Genomic DNA, 21,924 nt, shown 5'->3' on the forward strand with positions numbered 1-21,924 from the left:
AGGTTATCGCTATGCCACTGCCGAAAACCTATTCCTGCATGGATTTTTTGCAGAAACATCATCGTGTAGAAGAATCGGTCGCTTCCTGAGCGGAGCGACGAAAAACGAAGCAAAAAACTAGCGGGGGTTGAATGAGGCGTTGAAGAAGAAATAGAAAAGAAAAAAGAAGAAGAAGAAGAAGCCAATGCGAGGCGTCCGTCCAATTTTTCTCTTCCCAGTTTCTGCTGCTTTTTTATCGTTTATTGAATATATATTTCAGTTGCGGGGGCCACCATTTGGGAGGAAAGCAGAAGAACAATTTCGGCACGCACTACTGATAACGGAGGTTCTTTCACGAGGAGGAAGGGGAATCATCGGTAGAATAATTGAAGTAAGGAAACTAAGAATCAACTTTGGAATGACAGGGGATACTTGGATTACGGTATTTCAGAGTCCGCCAAACAATTCGACAAATTGGTTTCCGATCTCTCTCTTAAGTATATAAATCGGTTCAGGATTTCATCTGGTGTTGACAACAGCGACAAGCAATCTCTCCTCTGGATTTCTCTTGTTAGAAATCAAAGCAAGACATGAATTGATATTATCTATGATGACTAGAGGAACGAGAAAAGGAATGCGGCTGCTGGTTGATGGTGGCGGAGATGATTTGACAATATAACTAAACGGACTGCAACACAGGCGGAAAAAGGGGGAAAGGAACCGCCGATGATTCATGCGTTCTCGTCGACAACATAACTGTCTTATGGTGTTTTTCTCTCTGTTTTTCTCTTGTTTTACCGAAAACCAATTCTGAAACTTTATCAGGGAGGAAACTAATGTTTGAACCAGTACGGATTAGAACTGTTAATGATAGTTAGTTAAAGATTGTTATTGTCTTGAAAACATGTGATCCTGATCACTCTGATGTTCGCTTGAAATGTTGCGAAATTTGGTGATTGGTGCTGATGTCAAGGTTTTTTGCTAAGAGTTAGTTTTTTTTTTTTTCAACTCGAAAGTTGAAAATATAGCATATACAGCTTGTGGATTCTCTCCATTCACAGTAATCTAGTGTTTTTCATGCTTCCGCTTGTGCGGGGAATCTGTTTTGGGAAAGGATGAACTTAGAGGAATATGAGAATATGAGAGCGAGAATGAGGTACCAGCATCAAAACTATGAGAAATGAGGAGAAATGAGGAAAAATGAGGAAAAACAAAGAAAAAACAAAATACTTACTGTTTTTGATCTCTTTCCGGTTGAATAGTTGACAAGTCGATGATTCTAGCTTACAGTAATAGAAGACAGTGTGTGTTTTTTTTGGGGTTTTCAATAGTTTTTTAGGCTATTATAGTTCTTTTTTTGGGTTTTTGGGGAGTTTAAAGGGTTACAGTGGAGAGTGGTGGATAGTCTCCGGGACACAACAATATAGACGTGTCAGTCGTGGTTGTGTGTGTGTGCCTAGGGCCGTCCGCCTCGCTTCGTACACCCCGCAGCGCAAAGAGGTCGCAGAGAGGGAACGTCAGACGCAGACAGCGTATGGATGGTTAGAGGGAAAGGAAACGGCTGCCCAACTGGCCTCTGTGATGGTGTCCTCTTTTTGTGTCGTTTTCTCTGAGTCTCTCGATTCTTACTTTCTCTTTAGTATGTTATTCTCCTATCGGTTAAGTGACGTATGATAAGGACTAAAAGGGAATAGTGAAGCATCCAGATAAAGTCGGAGAACAAATTGCAAGTCTATTTTTCTCTTATGATAGTTGTGCCAATGCACTGTATTGATTTTCAAAACTTTGATTTCCAAAACTCCCAATCATTGTCTGTCTGGTGGCGCCTAAGAAGTTTTTTTCGAATATTTTCGAAAAGATTCGCGCTCCTCCGCCTGCGTTTCCTTGATGGCTAGTATCACTATTAATGAACACACATGTTGCTATTGGTTGTGTAATATGTCACCACACCTTTTACGCATTGTGGAAAAACACTCAGTGTTTGCAGATATATTGCTAAGGATTGGTGAATGGAAGAATTGTCTCATTCCTCATTATTTACTAGAGCTGAGGAAGGATTTTCCGGTTTATAAACTTGAGAAGAACAATTCGTATCTTAGAATTTTGGTTGATCAAATCCAAAGCCGCTAGCCCGGTTCGAAGGCCCGGGAAATTGGTGCCAAAGTTCAAAATTGGATTTTTTGCGAAAAAGTCAAATTTTTTTCTATCATTCAGGAACAGAAGAAATTCAGAAAAATCATCAGATATATTCACATTTTCGATGAAAATTGGAAAAAAAAATTGGCTGATTTTTCCAGCCGGGCCTTTCCTAGGTTTGACAAGTATGATCAAATCACTGTGTTATTCGGAGAATCATGCTTTTTGATCTTTTGAAATTAAGAACCACAAAAATTGTGAAAAATCAAATGATTTGTTTAAAACCGTCTTTTTTCGACAAAATGATTCAGATTTTCTTGATAATCTAACATGTTTTCCAATAATGGTTCAGTTTTTACAAATCCTGTGAAAAATATGATTTTTTCCAATTTTTTAGAATTTAAAACGCTTCTCACCCCATCTTTGTACTTTCCACTTCTGCTATGACTAATAAAATAAATTTTGATAAGTATCATCACTTAATGCGTTGCAGACTGTTTCCGACGGTATGTTCTACTTCATACTTGGTCATTTTCCGTGGTTTACACATGATAAGACTATTTGGTTAACCGATTTTTCAATTTTTTTCGCACCGTTTCAAACTCCACTTTTTGCCTCATATACAAGTACATTTTTCTTTCTTTTCTTTTTCTATATTACACCTAATGCCACACGCTCTCTGTGTTTCTCTCCTCGCCACTTTTTTCTTTCATTCTCATCTTTTCTTCAAGGATCGTTTTTCTAAACTTTGATTTTTGCTGTCTTTTTTTCGTCATGTTTTCTTTTTTCAATATTTGTCAAAAAATAGTTTTTTTCTAGGTAATACGGAAGAAATGCATGAGAATCGACCACTAGATGATATCATAGAAGTGAATGAGAAAATTGGAACCAATCCACCAGATCGACAACGTTTCGAAAATGATTTGGAGGAATTTCATTCAGAAATGCAAAAGATTCGATCTCAGGTAAATATACAAAACATATTCCCTAGTAGTAAAGTTTTTTCAATTGTCCCTTAAATTTGAATTTACAGATCCAAATCCGATGCAAAAAGTGCACTGAATCAAATCCACTCGAAAGTGAGATGAAAACTCAGCGTGAGCAGCTACGTGTAGAGCTCATGGGATTGAAAAGAGATGGGGATAAGATCAAAGTGGAAATTGATAACCAGGCAAGTTTTGTCAGATGAAGAAACTGAAGAACTGCGCTATCGGATGAATATGGTAAACGTAAGGCTCGAAAATAGTAAAAAATCGGACAGTTTTTATACTGGATAATTATGAGACACGGTCTTGTAAGTGCCCGAGATTAACATAATACATACACTAAAAGGAAAAAAATTACTTTGAGAATCTTAAATTTGAAATGAAATTTCAGCCAATTTCTATTTAGAACAACAGTATTTTTTTTCTCACTATTTTTATGCTACATTCCAAAGATTCCTCAGTATTGTAATCGGTACTGGTCAATCAGGTGCGCGGTGTGTACAGCCGTTCCTGAGCAACTAAAACGAGTGGAGCAACAGCTGTGAGCACACAACTCGCGCGGTCAACTGCTGGTATACAAACCGATTAGTGTTACGTTTTGGTTAAGAGAGGGAGTTATTGATAAGATAGCAGAAAAAAAGATAAAAGGAAAACACAAAGCAAGTTTTAGAGGAAAAATAATGGGGATTGAAGAATACAAGAGAGAGAAAAAAAAGAAAGAAAGAGAGAGAGAGAGCGCGCGTACAGTTCCCATGAAAAAGATTTGCATAATAATTACACTTTGAGGAGAGTACTACATTGGATAGACAATAGAATAATTCTTACAAACGGATTATTTCAGAGAAAGAAACAATTGGATTTGGAAAAAGACTGCCGCATCCGGAACAAGGATCAACTTGAAAAACTACTCCAGGAATATCAAGACCGCTATAAGAGACCCCTTTCGGCAAGAGATGAGCAAGCATTGGTGACGGAGATAAATGCATTAAAAAGGAATAGAAAACAATTAGAGTCCCTCGCGGAAATAACCACTGGAAGAAAAGATTTGGATGTGGAGCTCGAAAAAAATCGACATAAGAAACATGTAAGTGTTGAATGATACAATTAGTTCAACCAAGACTTGCAACGGGCCGGGTGATTTGAGAATTTTCGCCCGGCCCGATCGGTGGATATTAGAACCAATGTTTGAAACTTTGAATTTTTAGGACATTTGAAAAAAATTGCAAAAAAGTGGCATTTTCAACATGTTTTTATATATCGATCAAAACTCAACCATACATAGGATTTTTGACTATTTTTGACAAAAATTTCAAAATGTTTCAAAAAATTGTGCACAATTTTGAACTCCCGGCCAACCGGGCCAATATTTTGCAAGTCTGGACAACGTTATTAAAAAACATTTTTTTTAGAAAGTGTACATCGACCTGACAAATCTTCAAAACAAGTTCAAGCTCATCAAACAAAATCGGAGGATGATTGAAGATGAGATTCGAGACCTCAAGCATCAGTTACAAGGAGCCCATGAGCGTAGAAAGATTCTCATCAATGCCTATGACGACAACCGAGAGGAATACAAAACATGGCTGAATGCCAATAAGTTGAACGGAAATAGCGTTCCAATGTCGTTCCCGAGTGCACGCAAAATAAGTGAGTTGCGAAATAGAATAAGTGGGGGAGGGGAGAGAACGGAAATGTCAGAGTGGCATGTCGATGTATTCGCATTAAAACATGCATTAAATTTTGACATTTTGAAATTGAAACAAGCCTACTTCATTTTTTCTCTATTGCAGAAGCACCAATCGACATTGAGGAATTGGAGCCATATTATGAACAAAAGAGGGATTGCAACAGACTCATTCATTATCTAGAGCGCCTTCAGACTACATTGCAGAAGGATGAGGGAGTGAAGCCACCTGCACCAGCACCAATAGTGGATGATGATGATGACTCTGCAGATGAGCTACCACCACAACTTATCAGGAATAACCCGAAGATTACGGTAGCGTCGGCGGCTCCAGCTGTGAAACGGAATTTCAAGAAGCCAACTCAACCGATTTCTCACAACATTGATATCTACAAGTTGTTTGGAACAGTTGATGTGGATGTACCAAAGGTTTATGCGGATGTTGGGGACGCGTTGAAAGCGGTAAGGGATTATTATTTTAGGAAAACGTGAAATTTCTGACTAGCTAGGGAAGGTCAGGGATTCAAATTAAGTTTAGAGTTGTGAGACGTGGCATATATCATTGAAAAACTAACAAAACGCTGATTCCAAATATATATTTAGTTTTTGCCCTGGTAGCCCCTGATTTTCAAGAAAAACAAGGTCACAGTTCTGAAACATTTCTCGAATACCAGGACTCGAAAGCAAAAGCGAAATTTATATTTTGAATCAGCGTTTTGTCAGCTTTCGAATGGTATAACACATTATAAATCCCATAACTCTAAACTGACTCCATGACCTTAGTAAATGGGAATACAAATGAAAATAAAATGAGAAATTTCAGGTGAGAGAGAAACTCGACTTCTACAACCAACAAACCACCAACGAACTCGACTGGGGAGAAGAACTGGGCGGAATTGGTAAGATTTCGACACACCTTACATTCTCTTTCGAAACTTATTCAAACAATGACGCAAATCTTTTTTTCAGAATACCTCTCCATTTCTCGCACTGCTAGTGATATGGATTCGTTCATGGATGAATCGCTGTCCGACGTGGGAAGTATGTCAAGTTTCTACAGAGCATCTAGCCGAACAAGTTGTCCGTCCCCTCTTGCCAACGACAATTCTCCAAAACGATTTGTTGCTCCCTTACCGCCAAATAGTGAGAAGAATTCGCCGGTGTAGTTGTACATCAGTATCTATCTTTAACTTTTTTCTGTATTTTGTCATTCCTTGACCCATCCCCCCCCGTCCAAATGTTGTTTTCCGGGTTCCCCCAACTCTTCCTTTCCAAATTTTCAAAATTTCACAATCCCTGTTAATAATTCTTTCAAAACCAAATATCTCCCTAAAAGCCATCATTTTATTTCAGTCTATCGATACTCTAGAGTCCAGTTCGGCAATATTCATAGTTATAGTCCGATTTTCATTGTTATATAAGGCTAAATTTTCACTTTTTATCTTAAGAACCGTTCGAATATATTTGCTCAAATCCAATCCGGTCTACTTCCTCTCTTTCATTGCAATTGAATGTTTTAGAATATAGAATATGTGTGAATTTTGTAAAAAGTAATTAAAAATAAATAATCAAGTAGTTAATAGTAAATTATATATTGTTGAACAAAAGGAATTTCAAGAAACTACAAAAAAAAACAAGAAATAAAATATTTTTTGATTTTGAAAAGTATACGTCAAAAACTACATAATGGACCTATTCTGAAGGTAGCAAAAAAAGCAAAAAAAAGTTTTTTTTATATTTTTTGCTACATCCAGAATAGGTCCATAAGGAAGATACGTGTTAAATGATAATTACCGTAAAACCTGTATTTTAACGGCATATCGTTATATTTTCAACTGGTTCTCAAAAACATTTTGTGGTTTTAGAATTTCCTTATAGTTAAACGGAAATTTTTTTTGTGGACACTTTTTTTGCGGATCTAGAAGTTTCTGATCACAATGTTTCTAATCAGAACCAAGAAAAACACTGGGATAATCATACTTATAAATTCTGAGTATAAATGGGATGCCGTTAAAGTACAGGCATCGTTCTATTACAGGTGTCGTTATAATACAGTTTTTACTGTATCTTGCAGACATCAAATAAAAGTTATTAAACCTGACGCATACACCAAAAATCTGAGTTTCTCTTTTTTTTCTTTCCCGATTAACACCATTACCACATGCCAGATGTCAGCAATAAATGTTTTTTTTCAAAAACAGATGCTTCGATGATAGACACAATGTCTTATAATTTCATTTTCATTGCAGACAAGAAAACTGATACCAAGAAAAACATGTTTGCTCAGTTGAAACAATCGTCCCATCTCACCCATTCTTAGTCACGCCATCAAGAGACACTGCTGTCGCCTTTCCTTTTTGCATTTCTGCTCGTAATTCCTAAAATCCATAACTAGAGAACCCTTCCTCGTCCCGTCTCTTTCTGTTCTTCTTCTTTCCCCTATCTTTTTCTTGCTCTTCTTACTCTGACGGGTCCCCCTACCGCCTCTGCATCTCCATTTTCTTCGTGCGCATCTCTTCCGCTTCTCGTTTTTGGCCTTCAACAACGGCTACTGCTCTTTTCTCCATTTATTTGAGCAGCAGCACACTTCTTATTCTTCTCCTTCGTCCTATTCGTGTGCCACCATTTCAAAAACGAAACTATTTTTTTTTCTCACTCACTGACATTTCATTTCACATTCTTTTTCTTTTGTCTTTTGAACTCAAGAATTCTGGATGTGATGCCACAAAGAAGAAAACGTCTACAAATGTTCTCATTCAATTGGGCACTAATCCTATTGGTCGCCGTCTGCGGAACTAATGCGTTTAAAATAAAACGGACGTCTAAAGATTTGGAGAGCCAGCTTTATGAGGACTTGCTTTTCGATTATAATAAGGTTAGTTTTGCCCTTTCAGCCCGTTTGTGTGCGTGCGCATCTCTGTTTTCTATGAATAAAGAATGTATAATAATAATGATGGTGACGAGAATTTTTTTATTGAAATTTTATACTGCGAGGGGTTTTCAGTTTTGTGCTATTGCAAATGTTTCAGGTGCCACGGCCAGTGAAAAACAGCTCGGATATTCTTACTGTAGACGTCGGGGCTTCTCTAATCAGGATAATCGATGTAGATGAGAAGAACCAAGTGCTCACCACAAATCTCTGGCTGGAAATGGTACCTAGTCTAGTAATAACAATAAAACAAAACTTTATTTCAGAAATGGAACGATGCTAAACTAACATGGACGCCTGAGAAGTATGGTGGTCTGAAAACATTGCATATACCGAGTGAATTTATTTGGACGCCGGATCTGGTGCTTTATAATAAGTGAGCTTTTTTATTACAAACCGATTTTTTAACAAACATTTTCAAAATGTTTTTCAGCGCAGCGGGAGATCCCGACATCACAATATTGACCGATGCGTTGGTGACATTTGAGGGAAACGTTTACTGGCAGCCACCAGCTATTTACAAATCTTTTTGCCCGGTATGTGCAGAAAAAAACGAAAAATATTTGAAAAGCGTTGTTATTACAGATTGATGTGACATGGTTTCCATATGACTCTCAAAAATGTGAAATGAAATTCGGGACATGGACGTATACGGGTAGATATGTGGATTTGAAACAGTTGCCTCAAGGTGAACGGAAATTTTTTTTGGATTTATTAAAAATTTGATGAGGGTTTCAGAAGAAGTAGTAACCATCACTAAAGATGGTAGTGATGTGGAATTTATGCAACAAGGAATGGATTTGAGTTTCTTCTACCGATCCGCTGAATGGGACTTGCTGTCATTAACTTCTGAGCGGCATTCTGTTCTTTATGCATCATGTTGTGGTCCTGAGAAGTATGTAGACATTACATATTATTTTGGGTTGAGGTTAGACTCTCTGAAATTTAATATTCAAAAAAATGTATAATAGCATTTCAGGCGGAAAACTCTATTCTTTACCTGTAACTTAATTCTACCTTGCTTCTTGATCTCCATTCTTACCACTTTTGTATTTTACCTCTCGGACCATAAGATCACCTTTTCCATTTCTATATTGGTTACCCTGACTGTGTTTTTCTTGGTGCGTTTGACAACTTTGCAGTTCCCCAACAAAGGTAATCTTTTTTCCAGGTCCTGATTGACTTGATGCCTCCAACAAGTTTAGTGATACCAATGTTTGGGAGATATCTGATTACAACAATGATTCTGGTTGCGTTATCAACAGTTGTGTCAGTTATCACTGTAAATTTCCGTTTCCGGTCTGGAAGCGCCCATAAAATGTCACCATGGATCAGAGCAGTGTTTCTGAAGTTTTTACCAAAGTGAGTGTTAGTAACTTCCACTCGAACTATTATCCCATTCAGAATACTATTGATGAGCCGACCGGAGAAAGGAGAAGTGACCAAACAACCGCCTTTAGTAGATGCGGCAAGTTTAGTTGGCTCCAACTATGCAACAGCAGCGAAGGTAAACAGAAAGAGGAAAAGACAATCAGATTTGTTTGTCAAACAAGAATATTTGAATATTCAGGCGGCTAACGAGTACCGAAACAAGGCGAAAGGGAAGAACAACGATATGATTAGTTTGAGGGGGAAACCGAGTTCCCAGGCAGTTTTAAATAACACATTTGATATGAGAATGAGGAATAATGATAGTAACGTGGAGAATGTAAGTCATAAGTTCTGCTTGAGAGCTTAAAACTAGTTTCTGCTGTTCAGCGACTCAAACCATATTTATGTGCTCAAAACAATAATGCACCAACTGTGGCGTTCCGGAAAACAAAACGACAAAAGAGCAAAACAGTGGATGACGTGGTTTTTATGAACCTTCTGAACCAAGTGAGGTTCATCGCGGAACACTTCCGGCATAATGAGTTGGAGGGAGAGGTATCAATCTATAAATTGACTTTTTGACAAATCTCATGGTTTTTTTTAGATTTCGGATGATTGGACGTTTGTTGCGATGGTGCTCGATAGGCTGTTCCTGATTATTTTCTCTGTGCTGAATGTGGGCACCGTCTTTATTATATTGGAGTCACCGTCTTTGTACGACTACTCGAAACCGATGAACATCACAGTACCTAGCAAACCACTGGGACAAGCCAACTTTTATAGTTCGTGGAATTTAAAATAACGAATTTAAAGATTATGATAAGTGAGCATGACCATTTTGAAATACGGTTTTATTATATGAATACAATGAATTTTTATTTTTCTCTTAATTAACATGTTTGAAGAAAATAGCGATGGAGTATATAGTAAATACATATCAAATTAGATTGACCTTGGTATAATTCACATTCTCATCTTTGACATCTTCGACATCTTCCACATCCTCATCAACTACAAGAAAAACAGCAATATTAGTTGTCACAGACAGAATCCCAAAAAAAGTGTCGTCGCCCCCTCTCTTCTGCAATACATACAATGAATCCAGAAGGAAGCCTCCATGGGTATCAAAAAAAACGGTGCGCAAGGGGAAAAGAATAGTGAGAAGAGAAAAGAATAGAGAATAGACGTTCGTAGTTAACATGAAACCCAGGAAAACCGGACTGTGTTGAAGGCGTTGGGGCGGAGGGCGGAAAAGAAAAGCAATGCAAAAAACAAAGGATATGGGTCGGAGAAAAAACTAAATAATAATAGTACAAATCGCAGTAGATACGACCTCGGAGACAAGTATAAAAGCGGCGGGTGCCGGCGTCAAAGGCATCCAGAACAACAATGTTCACTACTACTCAACTCATCTGCTCCTCTCTTCTCATTGCGTCGCTTATGGCCAGTCCCATCAGCCATTCGAGGTATTTTACTTAATTTTCTACATCTGAAATCTAAAATTCATAAAATTATGTTTTCAGCCATGAGAACGCGTCCGGTAAATACGGTTACGGTGACGAGTCGCAACACGCCAAAAACTTCCACCAGAAAGCTGAGCACTCTGGACACGAGGCAAAAGAAAAGGGATATTCTCAAGACGGAAAAGCTTCTGACCACGACGCTCTTCACAAGGACGCCGCCGAGCACAAGCAAAACAAGGAAGCCCATCAATCTGGATCAGGAAACAAGTACGTCGATGATGCCTCCAACTACAACAAGGATGTGAAGACGAAGACGTTCGGATTCTTCGACTACCGTTACGTTCAACCACAATACCACATGGAGCAATACCACACTGATGAGAAGCACGCCAACAAGTACGCTGGAGATGAGCACAACGCTGGACAACAACACAAGGACGCCGGAGGTTACCACGCTGACGGACATCAAGGATACGGTAAGAAATATAACTTGTTGACCAGAACAACTTGATTTTTTCAGACAAAGCCCAAGAGAAGCACGGAGCTACCCACACCGACTACGGAAACGAGGACGCCGGACACAAATCCAAGTACGACGACAACGAGGGCAAATACGGAGACCACACCGATGGATACTACAACAAGGGATACGATAACTACGGACACGGACACGACTCCGAGAGCTACCAACCATCCTACTACCAACCAAAGCCAAAGTACTACGGAGGGCACCAATCCCACTACCAACCAGCCAGACACTCCAGCCCATACCACGGTGACCAATACTACGGATACGAGGCTCCACACTACTGAACGATTCACTGATAGCACTATGGTTTCTTTTTTTAAATGTTTTTAAAGATTTTGATATGATTGCAATGACTGCTCTATCAACTTCTTCTCACTTATATTACTCTTTTCATTTTTTTCGGGAATAAAATGTGTAGCGGAAAACTGTGTGGGCTTGTTTACAATTAGTTACAATTATTTACAATTTTCAACACAAATCAGCAACAAATAAGAAAAGTTCGTTCCTGAACTTTCTCTAACTTGAGATTTTTGAGTTGTCAACGCAAGATTTTGATCTTTGACTTCAAAACTTGGTACTAAAAGTCAACAGTGAGCGTCTAGAGTGTAACTAATGAATTTGCGGGGTGCTACATTCTTTTAAACCTGGAAAACTGTTCAAACCAACAAAAAATGTCTATGGTCAGCGTTTTTGTACAAACATTTGTCGGAAGAATACAGAAAGAATTGTTTTTAGGAAAAGCTACAGTAGGACACTTAAGAATGAACTGGAACTTACCTATATCTTGGAAAATTGGGTAGGGAACTCCTCGCTTCAGTTATTTTGAGTTGGATGGGCTTTTTCCCAAATATTTTTATTGCATTTGATAAATATTTTCAACTTTTCGTCCTTAATGCATTTTTTCTTAATGCAATCACCTGACCGTATTCGAGAAATAATTAAAGTGTATTTGCACTTTTCTAAAAATATATTAAACTGTTTTTCTCAAGCCGCAATTCTCAATTTTCAAATCATTAAACAATTAGTAAAGCAAACAACTGCTGACCTAAACCCATTTGCACACAACCCATTTTCCTGCAAATCGGGATGGAGTTATCAAAAAATGTCTCATTTCGTCGTATTTACCTTCCCACACCGTTTCATACTTCTCAACTATTCTTTTTTTAAATAAACAAGTTCAATCAAAAATCAATGGTTCAAAGATAGGATCAATGCGAAGATCAATCATCCAATTGGTTGTTCTCTATGTCTTCACAATCATCCGTCATTTTTATTCTCCTTCGTTGATTCAAACATTCTTTTAGGGGCACGTGACTCATGAAAATAATAGATAGAAAAGTTCTCTGCATCTATTTCACTGTATTCCTGTAACCCAATCGAATTTGTGACGCTACGATAAGTTTTCGTTTTCAAAAAAAGAAATGATACGATCTATGATATTGTGCGAAGGCACACACAGTGGAAAGGGGAAGAAGGAATAAATGATGGTATTAGAAGTCTAAATGCAAACATTTGGGGAGATGGAGAGAAGTTCTATGAAAAATGATCGGAGAACAGGGAACAGGCGTCATTTCTTGATGTCATTTGTTTCATTTATGATAAGGAACACCAGTTTTTGTTTCCACTGTGCTTGCAGTATATTAGGAGATCCTTAGTTTTAGATTGAAGTTCATTTTATTTGATTTAAATTGATTTTAAAATCAAGGTCCAATTTTTTTCTGAAAGTCCGACTAAATAGAACAAACATTCCAATTTTCTTAATCGTCAATCTTTCGTTACCTTTGGTTAATTTTCTTATCCAAAGGTAACGTCTGATAGGATTAGCATTAAGAACATCTTTGATTTGACCGAAAGTTCCTTTGATTGAAATTTGATTTTTTTCTATGCTTTGATTGGGAACCCAGAAGTAACAACAAAACGTTTCGAAAATGGAAACATAGCGGAATACATACAATACATTTGAATTCACATTTCTGGAACAATAAGAGAAGAGCAACTATAAATATTTCCAGGGAATTCCATTCCATAAATTTTTTTCGATCTACAATTTTTTCTTCCCACTTTTGTAGAAAATGTGCTCTGATGAAAACGAGGTGCCGAGGTGCACAGATGTTTTACTCCATGCAGTTATTAGTCACATCTACTAGTCTAAAAATTGAAAATCGATCTTTCGATTTTGATTTCAACCTGATTTCAATCCAAACTATGACTCCAATACCTGACTCGACTTTGAATATCAATTTCCCTATGATCTCCGTCATGAAAAATTCAAATTCAATAAATCCCCGCGAAAAAACTGCCAAATACACCATGTAACCACTGTTTAATGTATGCAAAACTCATCACAGTCACTTTTACCCCATTTTGCCTTTCCTGTACACCGATTCAGAATACAAACAATCACGTACATGCGCTGATCTCTGTCAGAAAGCCACACGCTCCGCCCCCAACCACTGTACAGTATAAATATCAAAATTGAGAAGAGACGAATAGGTGAGAAGAAGGAAAACATCAAGAGATGATGATCTTGATGATGTTTTCATTCATTTCACCGACACCGTCACTTCTTTCAACGACGATTCTAACGTTTAGAGATGAGACCATCTCTCAATTTATTAATGGTCACTATCGTCGCCTTCTTTTGATGTAAAACATTGATAAGAAATAACAGAGATCACTTTTGGGGTCTGTCCCTGTCCCTTGCTCTATTCTTAGGACCATTAGTTTCACTGTATATTATCTAACATAAATGTACTATTATCAGGTACCTGATCATTGGTATAACAGGTTTTCCAATTTTTCGTTTCAATTTATAAAATGTTTATTTTTTCTTTTTTAAAAGAAACAAATCGTTTTCTAGGGAATGTGTCATAAAATGTCTGATTTTTCCTTGCAAAATCCGGATACCCTTTTTTATTTCCGGTCAATTCTTAAGATTTGAAAGTTCGAAGTTTCTTACGTCAGTTCGCGAAGAATTTTTATTTGTTTTTTTAGTGTTCCTTCTTATTGTTGAATTCTCAAACTTTTGAAGAGTTCTTCTCTCTGATTGTCGTCTATAAGACTACAAAGAACTACTGGAAGAATTTCTTACATCAATTTTCTGATAAAGTACAATCTGAGTACTTGGTCTGAAATTATGTATATCCCAACCCTTCCATTGAGATTTCAAAATTTTGTTCCTTCCGCTTTTGAATATCACTAGACTAACTTAATACCTGTAATTAAATACAAATGAGTCAATGCAAGGTTGTTTTCACTAGTCATACAAGGAAAGTTCCGTTTACACACATATTTTGAAGGTTACATTGCTTATCAAAGTTGAGTATTTTCCATGTAATCATTCTTTGAAACTCTGCCAGTGTGGTAGTAACTAGTTGAATATTCTAAAAACTAGAGATTTTGATTCGAACTAGAAGTTTTCTCTTCTGTCTTCTCTTTTTTTCTTTTTTCTTATTCACGTCTTCTTTTGCAACTATTCTCTTCTTTTCAGGCACTTCACTCGTCTCCAATCAGAACATCATCTTCCAACCGCGATAAGGACAATCAACGAAAAGAAAAATGTGTAAGTTGACAGAAATTCTTATGTAGAAAATCTTAAGAAACGATCAATCTTTTATCACTTATCAAATATCTTTGATTCTATGATTCTATCTTTTGCGGTATCTTAGAACCCACAAAAAGAAGAAAAGCGTCAGTTCTCTCACATTAGTTATCTTATTTACCCCATTTTTCTTTAGTTTTCTTTTCCAGAGCTATTATACTATTTGAGAATAGGATATTCGACCCTCGACCTCACCACGTGCACTTTTTCTTTTGTCTGCCCTCATTCTTTTCTTTTTCCCTCCTGGTTTCGTTTCATCTTGGAAAAAAAGAAGAAGAAAAAAGAGAATAAGAAGAAGACGAAGAAAAACGGAGGGTGAGGGGGGAATAAAAGAGATAGAATTTTTGGGTAGCAAAACAACTTTCTTCTCTTTTTCTCTTTCTTTTTTTTGCTCTTCGACTCCCCCCTCGCATGTGAACTTGACTCATTTTTACTTTTTTTTCTATTCAATGGCACCTCCACAAGTTAGAAGGTCCGCCAGGTTAGACCAATGCCCGAAAAGTCAAGATAACCCGGTGAAGCAGCCTAAGAAAAAATTGGGGTTCAAACCAAAGCAACCGAAAAAGAGTAAAAAAGCAAAACAATTCAAAAAAGGTAAAAACTACATAAAATTTGAATTTAAATATAAATATGTTTTATTTTTCAGCCGCTGCTCAAAGACAAAGCCCAATTGATATCATCCCACAACATGTGTGCTGTGACACCGATGTTTGCAAGGTTAGTTTGTGTTTGTCCAACTTAGTTTTGACAGTTTCGCTTTTGAATGGATTTTGTAACCATAAGAATTTTCATATTTCATTTTTTGTTTGTCATCTTCCTTTACCTATATTTTTTCAGGCTGATGCTCTCAACATCGACTATAAGCCAGGAGACTGCTGTGACGTCATTGTTAACGAAGGCGGATTCCGTGTAAATGTGAAGAGAAACTGCGGGACATGTGAGTTCACTCATCCTTGAAGTCATCACCTTCTTGTTTTTTAGTCCTCACCGCTAACCATCTCCCCTCCTCAAAATTCGAGTTGGCTCAATTTCATGCTCACTGGGGATGCAACTCAAAGGAAGGGTCCGAACACCTGTTGGACGGAAAGAAACTCAGCGGAGAGGTTCACTTTGTGTTCTGGAACACCACTTATGCATCGTTCAATGAGGCTATCGAGCAGCCAGACGGACTTGCTGTAGTTGGAGTTTTCTTGAAGGTTAGTTGGGACTGTAGTGATTTTTATAAATGTATAAATCATTTTTTTGTAGGAAGGAAAGTATAATGACAACTACCACGGTCTAATTGACACCGTGCGCAAAGCCACCGGAAACAACACGCCAATTGCCATGCCAAAGGACTTCCACCTAGAGCAACTTCTTCCAACACCCGAAAAGAGAGAATTCGTCACCTACCTCGGCTCTCTCACCACGCCGCCATTCAATGAGTGTGTCATCTGGACACTTTTCACTGAGCCTGTCGAAGTGTCATACGGACAGGTATCATAGATTATGACGTGCGCATTCTTCTCGAACGAGTCTTGTTTTTCAGCTAAACGTGCTCCGTAACATCATCCCTGCCAATCATCGTGAATGCCAAGACAGATGCGGCCGTGAAATCCGATCCTCTTACAACTTTTAAATCTTCTCAAAACTATTTCATTCTACCATCCCCTTAACTCTTACTACAAGAGCAATCTGTAATAATCTAATCATGTAAAAATCAGAACCCCACACCTGTGCCGAATCTAAAACCCAAACATACATGTATGATGTATGAAGAGCTTAGTCTTCTTCTTCTTCCCACTTCACTTTTAATAAATAATTCAATATTCTGAATTCGCTTCTTACACAACGCTGCATGCCACGAAAACAAGAATGATGTGTAGGGTTCTAAAAAGAAAACGAAAAAAATTTCAGACAACCAAAACAACCTAATTATGTTTAAGAGAGAAAAATATTGAATTTATTCAAGACAAATAAAGTGATTACAATAATTCGTGGGTAGAGTAGATTAGAATGTGGGAAAAAATTTACTTCAAAATATTATAGTAGAATTATTCCTAGCTGAACAAGGTGAAGCAAAGGTCAAAAAATAATAAAAATTTTAGTCTTGCAGAGGATGGTCGATAACATTAGTCATTCCAGAAGGCCCTGGAACATCTAGGTCAGGGAGATTTGGTACAGGAGTCATTGGTGGCAATGGCTCTTCATCTTCATGAATATGTTCATTCAACCAGTAGCAGTTTACTTCTCCTAAACAAAAAAATTGATAAAATTGACTGAACAAAGAATTTTTCAGAAACCTTTTCCCTTGACATGAACAATTCCTCGCTTCACCAATTTGTACTGATGAGTGGCAAACAATAGTCTTGCTGTAATTTCACTGGTTTGAATTTGATTCGGGGGGCAATTCGACTGCATTCTGGAGGCAAAGTTAACGGTGTCACCGAAGAGACAGTAGCGTGGTGATCGGATACCAATTACACCAGCGGCTAGCGGTCCGGCATGGAAACCAATACGGATGCGGAGCTGAAATGTTGAATTTTCTCAAATTTTTGGATTGTGAGAATTCTGACTGTCTGACTCAGACAGGAACCAGGAACTATAAAGAACATGACATAATTTAATCTTCTCCTATTGTTCTTTTTGTTTTCCCTTTTCAAAAAATCAGATAATTCAATCATTTGTTTTACTTTGTAATCTTTATCGTGTGGCAAAATATAGGTGTATGACACTGCACGAATTTCCAGACTGATTTCAGCCACTTCGAAAATGTGGCGTCCTTCATTCTCGTGTGGCACTCCGGAAGCAACCATATATGTTTCTCCAGTCGTCTCGACCTGAAACACTAATTTTTAACTTGGATTTTTTGAAATAAATAACTTTATAGGCGTCATGTCTTTTAACGACTTTATCGAATTGATCGAAAATGTCGTTGAGGAAATTTATGACCTGAAATTCAAAAAAAAAGTTTTCAGACGAATAGATTCCACCAACTTCATCCGGTTTACTTCTCTTCATCAGCGCATAGAATTCACAAAGCTGAACAAACATAACGGTGGCAGACTCGTAACTTCTAGGTGGTCTGACAATTCCATTTTTCAAATCCTGGGCGACACTTCTAAAAATATAAGATTGGTTTTGTAAGATTATGAGATAACTAACGCTGGCAGCATTTCGTTGAGGAGTTTCATAGTTTGGAATTGAGCAGCTGCCAAGTCAGCGGTCCTAATAGCAACCATATCTTCCAACTCATCTGCCCATTTCTCACTCATACGAATCATTTGATCTACCAGGTTTCCTTTTCTGAAATGATCAATTGTTATCCAATTACTTTTTTATGACTTACGCAGTTGGGTAGACTACAGCGATAGTTTCCACAATTGACTTTATATCCGGACGCATCATTGGGTTGCGATTCCAACAATCCTTACATTTTTCCAAAAGTTTACCCTCTAGGTTATGCTCAACTGGCATACGCGGCATTTTCCCTTCATCCATGATTTCCTTGACAAGTGCTGAAAAATAAAGGTTGAACATCTTTATATTTAATAGTTTAACCTGGATTTGGTCTCTCCAATGAGTGAATCAACATATACGGGTCCTCTCGTTCAATCATCATGTAGAAAATCATTCCAACACAATAAATATCTCCTTTCGGACTGCCACGAACAATTCTTGGTGGTAGTTTCCCAGTCTCGTCGTATTCTCGAATATGTTCAGGTGGGAAGCACACGTATTGAGGATATGTTACTGAAATTTGAAAGGAGTGTGATTTCATTTGAATTTTAAAACAACTCACTCATTGGAGCGGCATGATCTGGGAGTCTGATATTTTTATTGTCCATACAATCTACGATAAAGTTGGTGACCCCATAAAGTGCAAGTTTGAGAACCCAATTGATATCTATAAGGCAAGTGGCTGCATGTAAGTGTCCGTGGTAACCGATTGAAGCCTTGTGAAGGAATTGAAGGCCTTTCAGAATATCTCTCATGAATGCCGACTTGAAAGTTTCATCCATTCCAAAATCACGGTCCAAACACAATTCCTCGAGTGTTCCACGTTCAACCAGTAAATGCAAAACGGTGAATGTCGTCACATTATCATCATTGCATTGAATTCCATAAAACTTGGCCAAGTTCTCATGCTGCAGCTGTCGCAAAGTATACAAGTAATCCAAAGTCTCCTCCGGGAAGATAATTTTCTTTTCTTGTTTGAACTGAAGATACTCAGCACGTTGTGTTCCCACCAGAGCATACGAACCGAATACACGTCTACGTGAGGTGAGAGCATTTTCATCTTTGGATGATCGGTTTTCGAGTTCTCGTTGCATTTTCTGAAATGATAGTTAAAACAAGTTGCTAATGACGTTAACCTTACTGCATCCGCGTTTTTGTTCACAATAATTTTCAATGTATGATTTGCGACTTTCCATGTCATTTTGTAGATGTTCATACGGTGGCTGAAAATGATTTTCCTTTAATCCTCCTTCTATTTCAAAAATGTTCCCTTTAGGTTCTAATGCCAGAAAGAATTGCTATGCTTTCCGGTGTAACCATTCATTAAATTTTCGGAAATCGAAGTGTGTGGGTTCTTCGAAGTAAGAGAGCAGAATAAGAGGATGGACGGGCTCTCAGTTGTGATCTACATCATTATCAAAAAAATATCGAAATCAGTGAAGTTGAAGAAAAAACCATAATAAGCTGACGTCCTCATTAGTAACAGCTGATGTGAGCCGAGCCATTTTCATATAAACAGAAATTTTTTGAGTTAAAAAGGAAGTTACCGATAGTGTTGAGGATCAAAGGCCCAGTAGACAATTCCGATCAAATAGTTAGAGATGTGAAACCAACAGGACTTCAAAAGTTCGCTGCACATTTTGTTTAGCTCAACTCAACGAGATAAATGACTGCTAACTTGAAGAATCAAAAGGGAACAAGCGAAATGGAAATTTATCATAGCAACGCTCATTAGAAGTATCATTAAGGGAATATTTCTTATGAGCGTTGCTATGGAGAAACTTCGTGTGAGGTAAGAAAAGTATTTAGATTTGCAAATATTGGTGGAAGGGTGTTGAACCCTTTAACATTACGAGAATGGCCACTTACGTTCTTTGTTTCAAATATACGACGGCGGTACAAAGAAGAGACACAACGATGATAATGCCAGCGATTACATGAGCTGAAATGTATATTTTTTAAATTTCACAAAACACCGTACCCAAGAACTTACGAATATAATTTGAGCACGCATTTCTGGCGACACACTCATCCGGTGGATCCATATCTTTAAGGGTCCAAAGCAAATCAGGCGTCTTGTTAGAAGTCTTAAACTTTGAAGTGAAATGAAATCAGATGGAGTGATATGAAATGGAATGAAAATTTCGAAGGAGAAGAGGGAGCTTGGGTGCAACGCGAAAAGAAAAAAGAAAGTTCACCCACCAACTCAAAGCAGTCGTAATAATCACAATCTTTTGGTGTTGATTTCAATGTCATAACACTGGCAAATGTCATGTCAGCGGGGTCAACTGTGAAAACCGCATAGTTAGTTAGAACAGAGCCACTGTTGTCAAATGTGAATGCGCCGTATTTCGCTAAAAAGAAAAACGTATAATTATATTTGGAATTTAGAAAAAATTCTCGAAATTTCTCAGTAAACATACGGCTCCACCCCTTCAACTCACTAGTTACAACCTTTCCTCGCATAGCCTGGTGATAGTTATCTGTTTGCGTCTCGACACCATTCATTGAGCCCACGCAGTAGGCGTAACAAGCATGATATATACGATGGAAGGATGTGAACTGCTCCTGTAATGAAGATGATTCGGATTTGAAAGTACGAAACCTTTTTTTAGTTGGTTGGTTTTATTTTTTACGTGAGAGACTTGTTTTTACTGAGAATCTCAGTCATGCTCATTAACAAGACGGAAACATAGCGGAAATTGAACAATGTGCATATTCTGACAATTTGGGGCATGTAGAAAAATAGGAACGTCTAGAACAATAGAAAACAACAAAAACAGCAAGAACATCATAACACAAATTAGGACTTTCAAAATGCAATATTCAAAATGTTAAAAAAAAAATTGTGAGACTTACGTCAGCAAGAGTTGGTAATACATTTTGCATATAACTTAAAGCATCCGAGAACTGTTCTTGTAAGGGGGAAATCTGGAAAGCAGAAAACTTTATTCCAAACAGCCGTTTTTTAATCTCACAATAAATGCATTCGATCCATATAACAAATTTTTGATATTCGGTTGGTTGAGAACTTCATCGGGTGGTTTGTTCAAAATGATAACTATAATGAAACGAAAACCAGATAACGTTCTAATAGCAATGTTGTAGAGGGAACTGTAGATGTCATAAAAGTCTACACATATCACAATCACTGGAAAATATATGATAAATAATAAATGAATGTATAGAAATCAGTCAAGTCTTACTTCTAGCACCGTGTCTTAGTCTATAATCCACTTTTGACCAATCCGCATTATTTTCATCAATTTCGAAATACTCTCGTATTGTAAAGCTTTTCATAACCTACAAAAATTTTATCGTGACTTTTGGAATAACTGCCACTGGCTTGACTGTTTACCTTGTTATAGTTTCTCAAGTCATTCGATAATGAGAACCCGTTTGGCAACACCTTCACAGAGCCTATCAATGTTATCTGAATGAGAATAAAATTGATTCTCGGTTAATTAAAACCGGCGATGTACATACCTCGCTTTGATTGAGTTCTTTCATCAGAAAAACAAGTGTCTGTGCCACGCCGCCGACCGAAAACTGGGCAACATTGATGACAGATGTTAGTTCTTGAACACCGCGTGCTTCGAACACTGGCTCGTATCCTATCACTGGAGTTTTCCATAATTCTGCGAAATCCCCTATGGTACGAATATCAGTTGTACATGTTGGTCCGACGAAAACGAAATCCAGGTCCCCGGAGGTTTTGGATGCTACCGCGTTGATAGCATAAGAAGCGGCTTTCACACTGTTATCACCAGTACAACCGGTTTGTCGGTTTATCCTGAATTTGAATTAGGTAAGTTGAATACGATAAAAATTCGAATTTTAGACTTACTGTATAGATTTGGTAGTGCACATCCCATTAGCTTTTGCATCATCTATAGCGGATGAGCACACATTATAAGCTGACGGCCAGTTATCGAAAAGTATGAGTTGTATCCCATTACATACATTTCGATGTTGAAAAATGACAATGAAAAGGGCCAATAAACTCCTAAACATCTGACACAGAGAA

The 21,924-nt window shown here is 37.7% G+C and overlaps 5 protein-coding genes across 5 annotated transcripts; 4 read left to right on the forward strand and 1 right to left on the reverse strand.

Moving 5' to 3' along the window:
* Positions 1–2,948: 2,948 nt before the first annotated feature.
* GCK72_025726 (uncharacterized protein) lies at positions 2,949–5,951 on the forward strand (the record flags this gene model as incomplete). The annotated part of the gene is made up of 7 exons (XM_053736459.1): positions 2,949–3,080; positions 3,149–3,286; positions 3,943–4,185; positions 4,511–4,748; positions 4,892–5,247; positions 5,609–5,684; positions 5,755–5,951. 7 exons carry the CDS (start codon positions 2,949–2,951, stop codon positions 5,949–5,951), a joined length of 1,380 nt encoding a protein of 459 aa, XP_053580025.1.
* Positions 5,952–7,504: 1,553 nt separating this feature from the next.
* GCK72_025727 (uncharacterized protein) lies at positions 7,505–9,887 on the forward strand (the record flags this gene model as incomplete). The annotated part of the gene is made up of 12 exons (XM_003105527.2): positions 7,505–7,660; positions 7,815–7,937; positions 7,981–8,090; positions 8,148–8,250; positions 8,300–8,402; positions 8,453–8,642; positions 8,694–8,835; positions 8,886–9,076; positions 9,119–9,221; positions 9,285–9,422; positions 9,473–9,640; positions 9,690–9,887. The coding sequence occupies 12 exons, from the start codon at positions 7,505–7,507 to the stop codon at positions 9,885–9,887; spliced, it is 1,725 nt and encodes a 574-aa protein (XP_003105575.1).
* A 587-nt stretch (positions 9,888–10,474) lies between these two features.
* GCK72_025728 (uncharacterized protein) lies at positions 10,475–11,361 on the forward strand (the record flags this gene model as incomplete). Its single annotated transcript, XM_003105614.2, has 3 exons — positions 10,475–10,551; positions 10,609–11,024; positions 11,069–11,361. 3 exons carry the CDS (start codon positions 10,475–10,477, stop codon positions 11,359–11,361), a joined length of 786 nt encoding a protein of 261 aa, XP_003105662.2.
* Positions 11,362–15,127: 3,766 nt separating this feature from the next.
* Positions 15,128–16,296, forward strand: GCK72_025729 (uncharacterized protein; the record flags this gene model as incomplete). Its single annotated transcript, XM_003105578.2, has 6 exons — positions 15,128–15,272; positions 15,325–15,395; positions 15,516–15,615; positions 15,660–15,874; positions 15,927–16,154; positions 16,207–16,296. The coding sequence occupies 6 exons, from the start codon at positions 15,128–15,130 to the stop codon at positions 16,294–16,296; spliced, it is 849 nt and encodes a 282-aa protein (XP_003105626.2).
* Positions 16,297–16,761: 465 nt separating this feature from the next.
* GCK72_025730 (uncharacterized protein) lies at positions 16,762–21,911 on the reverse strand (the record flags this gene model as incomplete). Its single annotated transcript, XM_053736460.1, has 20 exons — positions 16,762–16,910; positions 16,961–17,186; positions 17,351–17,497; positions 17,541–17,609; positions 17,655–17,778; positions 17,823–17,963; positions 18,007–18,175; positions 18,219–18,410; positions 18,460–18,994; positions 19,039–19,120; positions 19,767–19,839; positions 19,891–19,984; positions 20,100–20,251; positions 20,342–20,465; positions 20,757–20,828; positions 20,876–21,048; positions 21,104–21,200; positions 21,256–21,330; positions 21,384–21,690; positions 21,745–21,911. The coding sequence occupies 20 exons, from the start codon at positions 21,909–21,911 to the stop codon at positions 16,762–16,764; spliced, it is 3,168 nt and encodes a 1,055-aa protein (XP_053580026.1).
* Positions 21,912–21,924: the final 13 nt, after the last annotated feature.

This window comes from Caenorhabditis remanei, chromosome X (assembly GCF_010183535.1).
Source record: "Caenorhabditis remanei strain PX506 chromosome X, whole genome shotgun sequence".
NCBI classification, from domain to species: Eukaryota; Metazoa; Nematoda; class Chromadorea; order Rhabditida; family Rhabditidae; genus Caenorhabditis; species Caenorhabditis remanei.